This window comes from Lissotriton vulgaris, chromosome 1_2 (assembly GCF_964263255.1).
Source record: "Lissotriton vulgaris chromosome 1_2, aLisVul1.2, whole genome shotgun sequence".
Lineage (NCBI taxonomy): Eukaryota > Metazoa > Chordata > Amphibia > Caudata > Salamandridae > Lissotriton > Lissotriton vulgaris.
This window is the reverse complement of record NC_141686.1, coordinates 76,916,300-76,930,256: the sequence shown is the minus strand read 5'-3', so window position 1 is coordinate 76,930,256 and position 13,957 is coordinate 76,916,300. Positions and strand designations below refer to the sequence as shown.

At 50.1% G+C, this 13,957-nt stretch overlaps 1 protein-coding gene across 2 annotated transcripts in view; it reads right to left on the bottom strand.

Moving 5' to 3' along the window:
- CCDC77 (coiled-coil domain containing 77) overlaps positions 1–13,957 on the bottom strand; it is a 293,054-nt gene that overhangs the window by 238,587 nt on the left and 40,510 nt on the right. For both annotated transcript variants that reach the window (XM_086952832.1, XM_086952833.1), the window contains one exon: positions 9,808–10,024. In XM_086952832.1, coding sequence (XP_086808958.1) covers positions 9,808–10,024 — 217 coding nt within the window. The remainder of the gene's footprint in view (positions 1–9,807; positions 10,025–13,957) is intronic.

Below are 13,957 nucleotides of genomic sequence, written 5' to 3'. Positions count from 1 at the left end.
GAAAATACAGGCTACCAGTAAACCCGCTAGGGATTACTTTTGCGGTTCAGTACTGGGCTGAAAGGTACAGTACTGGCTTCTCCCCTGATCACAGGTGAGTACTTTCGAATTCGGACTTCCGATTTTATAGGAATATTTTAAGTTTTCAAAACTTCCCACTTAGAAAATTTTCGAGTCAAAATGGGTCAATGTTAAGTGAATTACCGGTTTCCAGGTGAGTACTTGGTTGGTGAAGTTAGGGTTCTGGGCATAGACTCAGGGGCCTCCCAAGGTCAGGTGAGTACAGTTAGTTCAGACCCAGCGGCACAGGGGCGGCCGGGTGCAGAGGTAGGTAGGCCCAATGATATCCAATGAGGGAAAGGGGGCCTTCGGTTGGTGGCTGCTGGCGAGCAGGCCACGCGGCTCTGGGAGCTGGGCTCCTGGTCACTTGCTCAGGGAAAGGGGGGGGGTGAGTAGGATAGGGCCAAGGGGTTACAGCCAGCGGCACTCGGGCGGCTGGGTGCAGGGTGCTTTTGAGCCGTCGGGCTATCCAATGAGGATGTTGAAAAAGGAACAAAGGCTGCAAGCTCGGGGACGGTGCTTCTCCAAGGGCGACCAGCACTTCGAGAGGTAAGTTGGGATGATGGAGCACAGGTAGGTACCCCAAGGGAGGCACAGGGGGCCGCGGGGCGGCAGGGGTGTCTTTGGGAGTCGGAAAAGCTAACCCTCGGCTGGTCGCGGTTGGGGTGGCCCCTGGTTCTGAGTCTGCAGGAGTCGGCTGGTTCGGCGAGGAAGGGCTTTGGGCACTTGACTTCGGGTCCTAGTCGCCGGGGGGACATCTTCGTGGTCTTGGTTCAGGTTGGCCCAGCCCGGGCTCGGCTGGTGCAGAGTGGGCTGGTCCGGAGCTTCCTGGTGAGCACCAGGTGGGTTGTTGCAGCGGAGCCTCTGCTGATGGGAGTTCCAATCTTCGAGAGGGTCAAGGCAGGCAGGGCCTCTGGGTGTCCCAAGGTTGCTGTCCGCGGAGGTCGCCGAGATTAGGCAGGAGCAGGTTCCAGGATCAACAGCCCGGTAGGGCTGGGGCCAAGTCAGTTGTTGTTGTCCTGTTAGCAGCTGGGCGGCGTGTCTTCTTTTTGATCTTCTTTTGATATTGGTATCTGAGGAAGGAAGGTTCAGGGAGCCCCTAAATACTACATTTAGGGGCGCTACAGGTAGGGCAAGGGCAGGGACCAATGGGTCCCTGTCCTAGGGTGAGGACACCCCCTAGGCTGCTCCTCTACCATCGGAGGGGGTGCAGGAGCCTAGCTGGGATTGGGCAGGGCTCCCTATCTACAAGCTGGCCGGAGCCCGGGGTCATGCTTCACCTCGCCTCCTCCACCTGAGGGGTGGAGTTGGCAAAGGTTGGCACACCCTCCATCCTGACGTAGTTTTTCCCGCTAGTCTTCCTGCCAGAGTGGGGGGAGAACGGGTGGGGGGCCAGTTGCTGGGTACAGCTAATGGTCTGGAGAAGCTCTCAGAGGCGGTATGCCTTTGAAGCTTCCCTCTGTCCATCCTGGGGGAGGAGACATAGCACCTCGCCCAGGATGTGCATTGTTGCAGGCCCAGGAGAGCGGGGGACTCTCCACCCTGGGTTCCAGCAACATGTCTGCGGTGTGGCAGCCTCTGCAGCCACTCAGCCCAGACGTGGATTGTAGGTTCGGATTTTAGAGGGCATCTCTAAGATGCCCTCTCGTGCATTTTACATTAAATCCCACACTGGCATCAGTGCGGGTTTAATGTGCAGAGAAGTTTGGTACCAAACTTCTCAGTCTTCAGTGTAGCCATTATGGTGCTGTGGAGTTCGTAATGACAACCTCCCAGCACCATATACTCTGAAATGGCATCACTGCAATTACAGTGCCCAGGAATGGCCCAGGGTACTGTAGGGGCACAGGGCTCATGCACCCGTGCCCTGACCTTTGGCATAGGGCACCCAGCTAGAGGAGTGACTGAAGTATGCCAGGGCAGTGGCTTCTGTGGGCATGGCAGATGTGTGCCATGTCGACTCTTGTTTTAGTTCTGTACTTAGGCACTCATCCTGCAAAGGCAGTGTGTGGGTGCAAGGGTACAGGGCCCCTGAGGGTGGCACAATAAGTGCTGCAGCCCTCAGGGGTCTTCTCTGGTCACCATGCCCTGGGTACCTAGGGTACCATTTACTAGGGGCTGACAGGTGGCCAGAGATGCCAATGGGGTACTTTGTTTCAGCATAGTTTTTCTTTTCAGGGAAGGAACATAAGCCCTGGCTACCTGATTGGCAGGGACCCAGAGCACACTCAGTCAAAGCACATTAGCAGTTCAGAAACAAGCATTAGAAATGCAATAGGTCTCGCAGCATTAGAGTTAGTGCTTTTAGAATTGTTTATGGTTTTTTTTGTAAATCTTTAGCATGAGGTTGAGGGTGAGTGAGGGTGAGTGAGGGTGAGTGAGGGTGAGGCTGAGGGGTTGAGGGTGAGGGTGAGTGAGGCGTTGAGGGTGAGTGAGGGGTTGAGGGTGAGTGAGGGGTTGAGGGTGAGTGAGGGTGAGTGAGGGGTTGAGGGTGAGTGAGGGTGAGTGAGGGTGAGGGGTTGAGGGTGGGTGAGGGGTCGAGGGTGGGTGAGGGGTTGAGGGTGGGTGAGGGTGAGTGAGGGTGAGTGAGGGTGAGTGAGGGTGAGGGTGAGTGAGGGTGAGTGAGGGTGAGTGAGGGTGAGTGAGGGTGAGTGAGGGTGAGTGAGGGTGAGTGAGGGTGAGTGAGGGTGAGTGAGGGTGAGTGAGGGTGAGTGAGGGTGAGTGAGGGTGAGTGAGGGTGAGTGAGGGTGAGTGAGGGTGAGTGAGGGTGAGTGAGGGTGAGTGAGGGGTTGAGGGTGAGTGAGGGGTTGAGGGTGAGTGAGGGGTTGAGGGTGAGTGAGGGGTTGAGGGTGAGTGAGGGGTTGAGGGTGAGTGAGGGGTTGAGGGTGAGTGAGGGTGAGTGAGGGTGAGTGAGGGGTTGAGGGTGAGTGAGGGTGAGTGAGGGGTTGAGGGTGAGTGAGGGTGAGGGGTTGAGGGTGGGTGAGGGGTTGAGGGTGAGTGAGGGTGAGGGTGAGTGAGGGTGAGGGTGAGTGAGGGTGAGGGTGAGTGAGGGTGAGGGTGAGTGAGGGGTTGAGGGTGAGGGTGAGTGAGGGTGAGGGTGAGTGAGGGTGAGGGTGAGTGAGGGTGAGTGAGGGGTTGAGGGTGAGTGAGGGGTTGAGGGTGAGTGAGGGTGAGTGAGGGGTTGAGGGTGGGTGAGGGGTTGAGGGTGAGTGAGGGTGAGGGGTTGAGGGTGAGTGAGGGTGAGGGGTTGAGGGTGGGTGAGGGTGAGTGAGGGGTTGAGGGTGAGTGAGGGTGAGGGGTTGAGGGTGGGTGAGGGGTTGAGGGTGGGTGAGGGTGAGGGGTTGAGGGTGAGTGAGGGTGAGTGAGGGTGAGTGAGTGAGGGGTTGAGGGTGGGTGAGTGAGGGTGAGTGAGGGTGAGTGAGGGTGAGTGAGGGTGAGTGAGGGTGAGTGAGGGTGAGTGAGGGTGAGTGAGGGTGAGTGAGGGGTTGAGGGTGAGTGAGGGGTTGAGGGTGAGTGAGGGGTTGAGGGTGAGTGAGGGGTTGAGGGTGAGTGAGGGTGAGTGAGGGGTTGAGGGTGAGTGAGGGTGAGGGTGAGTGAGGGTGAGGGTGAGTGAGGGTGAGGGGTTGAGGGTGAGTGAGGGTGAGTGAGGGTGAGGGGTTGAGGGTGAGTGAGGGTGAGGCTGAGGTGTTGAGGGTGAGGGTGAGTGAGGGTGAGGGTGGGTGAGGGGTTGAGGGTGAGTGAGGGTGAGGGGTTGAGGGTGAGTGAGGGTGAGTTAGGGTGAGGGGTTGAGGGTGAGTGAGGGGTTGAGGGTGAGTGAGGGGTTGAGGGTGAGTGAGGGGTTGAGGGTGAGTGAGGGGTTGAGGGTGAGTGAGGGGTTGAGGGTGAGTGAGGGGTTGAGGGTGAGTGAGGGGTTGAGGGTGAGTGAGGGGTTGAGGGTGAGTGAGGGGTTGAGGGTGAGTGAGGGGTTGAGGGCGAGTGAGGGCGAGTGAGGGCGAGTGAGGGCGAGTGAGGGCGAGTGAGGGCGAGGGTGAGTGAGGGTTAGGGTGAGGGGTTGAGGGTGGGTGAGGGGTTGAGGGTGAGTGAGGATGAGTGAGGGGTTGAGGGTGAGTGAGGGTGAGTGAGGGTGAGTGAGGGTGAGTGAGTGTGAGTGAGGGGTTGAGGGTGAGTGAGGGGGAGTGTGGGTGAGGGTGAGGGGTTGAGGGTGAGTGAGGGTGAGGGGTTGAGGGTGAGTGAGGGTGAGTGAGGGTGAGGGGTTGAGGGTGAGTGAGGGTGAGTTAGGGTGAGGGGTTGAGGGTGAGTGAGGGGTTGAGGGTGAGTGAGGGGTTGAGGGTGAGTGAGAGTGAGGGTGAGTGAGGGCGAGGGTGAGTGAGGGTTAGGGTGAGGGGTTGAGGGTGGGTGAGGGTGAGGGGTTGAGGGTGAGTGAGGATGAGTGAGGGGTTGAGGGTGAGTGAGGGTGAGTGAGGGGTTGAGGGTGAGTGAGGGTGAGTGAGGGTGAGTGAGGGTGAGTGAGAGTGAGTGAGGGTGAGTGAGGGGTTGAGGGTGAGTGAGGGTGAGGGGTTGAGTGTTCAGACACACTGAATGCAGACGTATTGAGAGGCGCTCTCAGTGCCCCGCAGTCAACTATCCGGTTACTTCTATCTAACTTTGTATACGCGGGCCCTAACTTTGCTTTCTAAAAAGGCAGTTTTGAGACATGTGACAATCTACCGACTACAATAAACATCAGCCGGTTCGCTCGGTTTCAAATTATAAATGTTTCACAAGGAATAATGTTACTCGGACAGATCATCTACAACTGAGGGAAAATAGAAATAAACCGACATCCCCTGCCCTTTTCAAACGCCCGGCCAGACTCACCATCGTAGCACAGAATGCCGATGTTGTTGTTCATCTTGTCCAGGTACTGGTAGTTCAACAGGTCCATCTTCATAAACAGCATTGATCGGGCGAGCAGAGAAGACCAGCTCGTGTGCTTTTTCACCCGGAGGCGGAGAGCGGAAGGCGGCAAGCGGCGAGCTCCAGGCTCGGTCCGACACCCCAACAGCGAGAGGCCCGGCCTCCGACTGCAGGCCCAAAAGTAACGCGGAAAATAAACTTCAGCCAACAGCGGCGATGAAACACCCTTCAAGGGTTTCAGGTTAAGGGGGCTGCGAAACAAATTCTGTTTATGTCGTCGATACAAGTTACGAGGTTGCTAGAAGCCTTAAATCGGGTTGTTCATATTTTTTTTTAAAAAGCGAGCAAAGATATGAGAGAACAAAAGAAGAGGGTAGTTGTCCTCGCAGCCCGCTGCAAGTTAAACTGCTCTGACATGCAGGCTATGCTAGGTATGGCTCCTATGCGAGGCAGCTTCCTTTCGGGAGGGTGGGGCGAAGTGCGCATGCGCGCTGTATCCCTGGAGCGCCTCAAATGTCAGGGATATTTTCTGCACAGGATCAGCCTCCCGTCTTAGTGTGTGTTTGAAAAGGAAGAGGGGCGGTGAGCCCGTACAGAAGGGGCCATGTCAGAGCCTGACAGGAAGCGGCGCTGGCAGAGCAAGGCTGAGAAACTGAAAAAAAAATATGTTTGGCCAGTACTACAAAACGCATTTCGGTAGGAACTACTCCCCTCCAAGATGGCGCGTTCAAAACGCCGGGGAACACATACATAATACGAAGGCGCGGACTTGTTTATTTTTGTTTGCCAGATCTAACAGCCAATTTGATGCAAAAACAGCGCGTCCTGCCGAAGACCTCTGAGAGCGGAAAAAGACGAGGCAGACGCGTGCAACCGGAGCTAGCGGGTAAACAAACACGGACGGTATCTTCTACGCGGGCAGTGAAGGCGGGAGGCTGTCAGAGGGAGCCTGGCTGACGAGCTGGGAGAGAGGGTGAGAGAGACGGCAGGATGAGATAGAGGGTGAGAGAGACGGGAAGATGGTAGGGGGGTGAGGGAGACGGCAGGGTGGGAGGAGAAAGGGTGAGAGAGCGATACCAGGATGGGAGAGAGAGAAGGTGAGTACAAGACGGGGGGGAGGAGAAATGCGACACGGCGGGAGGGGGCGGAGCGGGTAAACAAACACGGACGTGCACGCGCCCGTGACTTTTAAGGTCAATGCGCATGCGCATAAGCTTAATGCGCATGCGCATTGACCTTAAAAGTCACGGGCACTGCAAGGAATCGCCACGATTCCTTGCAGTGCAGATAAAGAGTGGATAACTCGCAATACTCTCGCCTTGCTCGATGCGCATGCGCATCGACAGGCGAGACCTAAAAAAAGTGGGGGCATACCAAGGCAAGAAAGATGGCACTTTCTCACGTCCCTGAAAAGGTCTAAGTGATGCATGAGCATGGGAAGTGAATCAGCATGCACCAGATAAAAGTGAGTCATCTGCGTAAAGTGAAATTATGTGGTTAGTTCCTCCCACTCTGATGCCCCACCTCTTTCCGAAGTCTAAGAGCCAGTGGTTCCAATACCATCGCAAATAACATTGAGGACAAAGGGCAACCCTGTTGTGTGCCCGTCTCAAGTGCCAGGGGGTCAGAACACCATCTACTTAACCAAACTCTAGCCGTAGATTCAGAATATAACACTCTTGCCCAGTGTAAGAATTATGGGCCAATTCCCATCACTTCAAGAGCCGCCATCATTTGCCGCCAATTCAATGTATCAAATGCCTCGCGATATCTATAGAGACCAAGCATAAGTCCTCCTCTCTACCGTCCGCTTTATGCAGAACATGCATTAATCTTCTGATATTCCTATTCCGTCCAGGTATAAATCCACACTGGTCGGGATGTAGTTGCCCGCCAACCTCCAGGCTCAATCAGGTGGCCAGAACGTTACACAATATTTTCATGTCAATATTTATCATGGTGATCGGACGGTAGGAGGACGGATCAGATGGGTCTGCACCAGGTTTTAAAATAGAGCCTTCTCGCACTGAGGGAGGGAGTATTTTCTTAATGTGGGCTCAAGTAAGCGGGAAGCCACCACAGAAGTGTAAGTCTTATAAAATTCAGCAGTAAAGCTATCATTCCCCGGGGGTTTTCCCAATGGAAAAGCTCCAATGATTGCTCTGACTTCTTCTAAGGTAAGTTTGGTGTCCAGTCTCACCACCTCCCCTAGCTGTGGGAGCTATATTTCTGCCAAATATGCTTCAAGGCGACCGCAAACCGGGTCACCTGAATTGGCGTAAACTCGCTCCAAATGCCTCCTAAACACCTCTAAAATGTCACATTGGGTGCGTGCTTCACCACCAAGGGGGTCCCGTAAGGTGAAGGACAATATCACAACGGGGAGTCTCCCACTAGAGAATCCAGGCCAATAGTCTGCCCGCACTATCTCCCTCCCGATGAAGTAATTTTCTGTATGACTTCAATGTGTAGTCAACTAATCTGTCTCAGGTCTCAGTCAAAAGCTGGGAGGAATTTAGCAACCCCTGGTCAAATAGACAATTTCCCAGGCCATCATGGAGAGCACTACCTCCAAGGTGGGATAACAATTTAGCATTCTGAAGGGGACCGAATCAATAGAAGATGGCCCCAGTGCCATGAGCCATTCACAAAAAGCCTTCTGGTTATGCTGGGAAGACTGGAAATAAATCCTGTTCTTCCAAAAGCTAGACTTGAACGGAATGTGGACTGTTGCATGCTATTGGGTATGGTACACCTCTAGTGTTGGACAGCTGCCCAACAAGACAGCTGCTATTGGGTGTACTGAGAGACTAATTCAAAGAGGGACCAGTGCCTCCACTTCTTGCCCCCTCTGGTTCATGGAGGGTTGATAGTATGCCCCAACACACCGTTGGCAGGCCTCTTCCTCTTTTTTCCTGGAGCAACGTTGTCCAATCATTGACTGGGTGGCGTGCTCCCTTTCAACTGTCATCATTACAGTGCAGTAGCTGGTCTCAACCTTGGGAACAAAGGAGGATTAAATAAACGGACTTGCTAGTCAGACTTGAACCCCAATAGATACCACTCACGACAGGAACCTTGCTTCAGTCTCCAATGCCAGTTTCCAGGATCACCGTGGCTCGCAAGACCTAGCTCCCTGACACATACCAAAGTAAGAAAGTTACAACAACCTCTCAGCGCAACAGGCCTGCACCACCGTGCTCCAAAAGCGAGAAATGCTCGATCCTATGGTACAACAGCAGATGGAACCTCTGCACCAAGACAATGAGCAAGGTGGACAGTCCAACAGAGTGTCTGGATGAACAGGTGTGGTTCATGCAGTGCTCTCGACTACTGCATGCTAGATACCGTTGCCCGGGACTATCCTGGATTTAAATTTTTGTGGAACAGAGTGCCCCTGCCTTGTGACCAAGCACTTTCACATTCTGGAGTTACCCAAACCACTTGGGTACGACAAGTAAGTGCGACAGGAAATGGGCATGGGCGGGGCTCTTGATTGCACTAGGAGAAAGGATAATCAGGATCTGATCTGGAGGCTGACACCATGGAATTACCTATTGACTCTTCTACCTAAATATTGAATTAAATGTCCCTTGCATGGCCTTAATCTGCATGAAAGCCAGGCAATTCTAGAGAAACCTTGTTCCAAATGTATAATAGAGAGCACAGATAGGCACTGAATGACAGTTCTCAAAGCTATCCAATCTAATCAAATCCAAGCCTGCTAGTGCCCAAATGATTGCTCCGCTCGGGAACAAGTGGTTTTCTTCTGAGTTGGGCTTTTTTTTTTTTTTACTAAATTCAGAGAAAAGGTGATTGCCTCTTGGCCTTTGTTTTCAATTAGAGAACGTATTACTTTCCATTGCACAATCCTACACTTAAATAATACTGCACGCTCTGCTATGTCTTGCATTAAACTGACCACACTTTAGAGTCCTCTATGATCAGCTGACATTCATAGTGCCCCATGTTCCCCCTTGATTAAAAGTTGGCATGTTCTGCCCACATTGGCTAACCTTTCCTTAGCACACCAACCCAAAGATCACTTAAGAAGACCCCTATGCCACAATTCTGGGCAAACAAGGTTGTGAAAGTCCCATTCAGTGCATAACAAATTCTATACAATAAGACCAGGCACCCAAGACACACCTATGTAATGGAAATATTTAGGAGCCTTTCTGTATTTATTGAAAAGCAGCTTTTAAAGCAAGATCTTGCAACAGATTAACAGATGCACATGTGTTGTGAGGAAAAGGGAGCATGTATGGTAAGGACTAAGTACAGGCAGATGTAAACATAGGAGCACTGATTTTAGTTGGTCCGCCCTAACCATTTTATAGAAAGCCCTTACATGAAAGAAGGTGTTGAAGGTTGCATTTCAGGAGAACGATTAAAAGCACAGTTTTCCATTTCATACAAGTGTTTCTTGATGGGGTATGGTGGAGATACAAGACGAAGTTGGCTCTAGGCTCCTCTCTGTTGGAGCAGTCATGGGATTTCAAAGCTGGACTAGTTAAATGATTCTATCATAGGACGTGATTGTAAACTAAATGATGATCCAATAGAGAGTTTACAAATAGAGCTGTACATACTGGGAAATGTGCCTGATCTGTAGCAAGTATGGCTAAACACTTTTACATACCCAAGAAGCACATTAATAACTAAGGTTATCCAACCTGAAAGGAACAAAACACAGGAACTCTGCTCCTTAACAGAGGAAAACGTTCTGTTTTCCAGGTTCAAAACAAACTCCAAAACTGTATATAAATAGAGACATTTCCAATTCCGTTACTCAATAAAAAGCATTAGTGGAAACACAACTTGAAGGTAGTAAAATGGAGTCCGTCTTACCTGCTCCTCATAAGTAGATTTGTATTTTTCAAGCCTTTTCACCAAGTCTTCGTGCTCCTCATCAAATTCTGCAATCTTCTTGCGGTAATATTCTAGCAGTTCCCGAGATGGACGAAGGTATGCCAAACGTTCATTTATCGAAGGTAGGGGAGTGGATGGTCCAGCCTTGGGAGTCTTAATCTCACAGTATCGGTCTGAATCACGTGATGGCCTTGACCTGTTAAATGCAAATGGTGACTGACATTTCCTAGGAGTGTTAGGTCTTTAAATGTGCATATTTCTCCTTGGTTAATTTCTGAAATGATTTAATCGCTTCCCAGCACACTGTTCTCCCAATCGCAACAGTAGAGCAGAGCAGCCCAGTCCGAAGCTGGAGAAACGTAATCTTCATTTCAAACACTAACGTTAATTTTCTTGGACTACATTAGTATTTCCGGCAGATCAAAAATAACATGCACCCTTGAACCGTCAGTACCACACTTTCTGCTAAAATACATTTAGTAGAAGAAATTGCTTGCAGCAGTTTTTACTCAGAACAAACGAGCACACTTCATGGTTACTAAAAAAACAAAGCTCAGCTAGTTTGGACTGAGGCATGTGTGTACTCCCGGACAGGACTGTCCATAATGGACTGTATCCTTCAAAATACACTTTTTTTCATATCACTCTGAACATTTTCCCCAACCAATAACTTTTCCAGATAATTCAAGAACTAATGAGACCCCAAAGCCAATTTCACAGCGTCCACAGAAAAATACCACCAAACACTTACATTCTTCTGATTCAATATTGATCGTCTGCTTGATCATATTGTTGTAGATTATATTAATCAAACGTGTGGTTCACTTATATGCCTGGCATGCTCAAGGACAGAGCCCCTGGCTACCACCATAGAGAATGGCTTCTCTTCAGCTTCCCAAAAAATTAATAGCTGACACAACCATTTAGGAAGAAAGAAGATAAAGTGCGCACAAACTCATTATTTAGAGGTAACATTTTTATAATGCCACATAAATTGGCATCCAATAAAAAATAAAAACACAGTCTTCAGTTCTGTAGGAACCAGTTAGAAATGAACTACTGGTCCAGAGTCTGAAGTCCTAAAATCACACAGGTAGCTTATAGACTATAACTTCAACAGATGAACACCAGAACTAGAACGTGGGCCAACCGGGGTTAGATGCAGTGCAGTATAAAACCCTGGCTCATGGAGGAAAGGAGTTCAGCAGCGTGCAACTGTCCACAACAACTGCCAATTGCAGTCTTCTGTCCCACCACTCACTAGTTTCCTGCAAGAGGTTCCTGAGGAACATGTACCAGAAGGGTCAGCAGCTATGTGTCAAACAGGCATTGCCCCCACCCAGCCCTTACCAACATTCAAACCATAGGCACTTACAAAACAGAAACACAGTATTGTAATCCGCCGTTGAGCACCATGGGCAGATAGAGACAACAGTCTGGTTGAAAATGTTTCTCAATGCTGAAACCTTCCCTCCATAATCTCAGAAGTGACTGGCTAGTGCTAGTATATGCATAAGATTAGTCCGTGACCATGAACGCTCATGATTACACATTAATTTGGAATCACACACAATACTTAATAGTAGAAGCCACTATGTTCTTGGATGAATCCAATTTCGGACTATCAAACCACTCCATGGCGCATTAACTTCAGTTGGTGGAAACTCTGTGTTAAAGGCTTTTATTTGAGCACATTCTCAGGCTACTACTTTCTAGGAGTTGTCTGGTACTAAACAATGAAGTTCTTTTGGGAATACAGCCGACCTTCACAGTACTGTGGTTCTTCAAGGCAGCAAGGTTTAGCGGCAGAGTGTGCCAACATTTGGCAAAGAAAAGGGAGAGGGCATTTTGCCTGCTCTAAAGATGGAAAAGTGTTGCAGTGGAGGACCAACGATTGCCAAACAGAACGTAATGAGAGAACTTGTTACAAAGAATTCAAGTATGAGCAATGTGAAAAAAAATAAAAAAAAGGCATGTGAATAAAACACATGGCTTTTAACAGAATGTGATTCACAATGGAGAGTCGATGCAATGTCAGAGCAGCGTAGTGACTACAGGAGCAGTCTGGTCTTTTATTATCCTGACACTAAATGTACAGTCACATTATAAATGTCTTTGAAACTGCTCATAAATTAGGAGGGTATTTCAAGATACGTTGCTGCCATATTCCACTCAGGATTTTGAACTAGGAGAGCCAGGAAGAGCTCATTTACTGTGTTAAACTTTACCTTTTCAAATACAAGAACAAAACCCAGGGGCTGATGTTTTTAGGATCGTGTCTCAAGTTCACAAGTGCACAGAGAGATCGAATATGCTACTTACCAGTATGCATCTGTTCTTGGCATATAGGGCTGCTGACATTCATATCTTTGCATAGATCGCCGCCTAGTGTTGGGTCCGGATGATCGCACATTGTTGTCCTGGAAGAGTCTTCGAAGTATCACAAGATAGGTGGCTCCTCCCCTGGACTACAGTGCGCATGGGCATCGACTCCATCCTCAGATTGTTTTTAGCCATTGTGGCCAAGATGGAGTGAAACTAAGTGAATGATGACCATGCTAGAAGTATGTGTGAATGCTGCAGCTGCTACAGGCGCCGGGGAGGAGGGCGGGCGATATGAATGTCAGCAGCCCTACATGCCAAGAACAGATGCATACTGGTAAGTAGCATATTCGGTTCGAGGCATGTGGGCTGCTGAATTCATATCTGTGCATAGAATACATAGCAGTCCCTCCATTAACGGCGGCCGCCCGTGCCAGCTGCAGCAGATTGGAAAAGTGTTTTTAGAACAGCCTGCCCTACAGCTGCCTGCTGTTTGGAGTGCACTTCAACACAGTAATGTTTTGTAAATTTGTGTGTGGTAGACCATGTGGCTGCTCTACATATGTTTTCCAAAGGAATATTTCCAAGGAAAGCCATGGAGGCCCCCAACTTTCGGGTGGAGTGGGCCCGTGGTGGCATAGTGAGAGTGCGTTTGGCTTTCAGATAGCAGATCTGAATACATTAAACGATCCACTTGGCTATACCAGCATTGGAAATGGGGTTACCCTTGTGTTGTGGAGCAAAGGCAACAAAGAGTTGTTTAGTTTTCCTAAAATTCCTGGTCCTATCAATGTAATACATTAGGGCCCTTTTGACGTCAAGTGTGTGGAGCATTCTCTCTGCCAGTGACTCTGGATTTTGGAAGAACACAGGTTGTTCTATAGTCTGGTTGATATGGAACTGAGACACTACCTTAGGAAGGAATTTAGGGTTAGTGCGAAGCACCACCCTGTTAGAATGGATTTGAATAAATGGCTCTTGGATAGTTAGTGCCTGTAGTTCACTAACTCGTCGGAATGACGTAATCGCTATAAGGAAAGCCACTTTCCATGTCAAGAATTGAAGCTCGCAGGAATGCAGTGGTTCAAAAGGGGGACCCATCAGCCTGGTGAGGACCACATTGAGGTTCCACTCCGGAGCTGGTGGCGTCTGCGGAGGAATGACTCGTTTGAGTCCTTCCAGAAAGGCTTTAATGGCAGGCACCCTGAAAAGTGAGAGGTGCTGTCTCTTTTGGAGGTAAGCAGCCATTGCGGATAAATGTATGCGAATGGAAGCATAGGCCAAATTACATTTGTACAAATGTAAGAGATAACAAATGATGTTTTGAATAGATGCATCCAGCGGGTTAATGTTGTAGCCTGCACAATAAATGACAAACCGCTTCCACTTCGCCGCATAGCATGCTCTGGTGGTGGGCTTTCTTGCCTCCCGAATGATGTCCATACAGTCAGGAGGTAATTTGAGGTAGCCAAACTCTAAGACCTCAGGAGCCATATCGCCAGGTTGAGCTGTTGCGGATCTGGATGTCGCCATGGCTCTGCGTCAAAAGCCTGAGTGTGAGGCGCAGCTTTTGATGCGGCACCACGGACAGTTCCAGAAACGTGGTGTACCATGGTTGGCGAGCCCACGTTGGAGCAACCAGGATGAGAGTCATCGAGTGCTGCTTCAGCTTGCGTGCCACCAGCGGTATTAGAGGTGCTGGGGGAAAAGCGTACGCAAATTTGCCTGACCAGCTCATCCATATCGCATTGCCTTGCGACTGTGGGTGTGGAAACCAGGCGGCAAAGCTTTGGCATTTTGCGTTCTC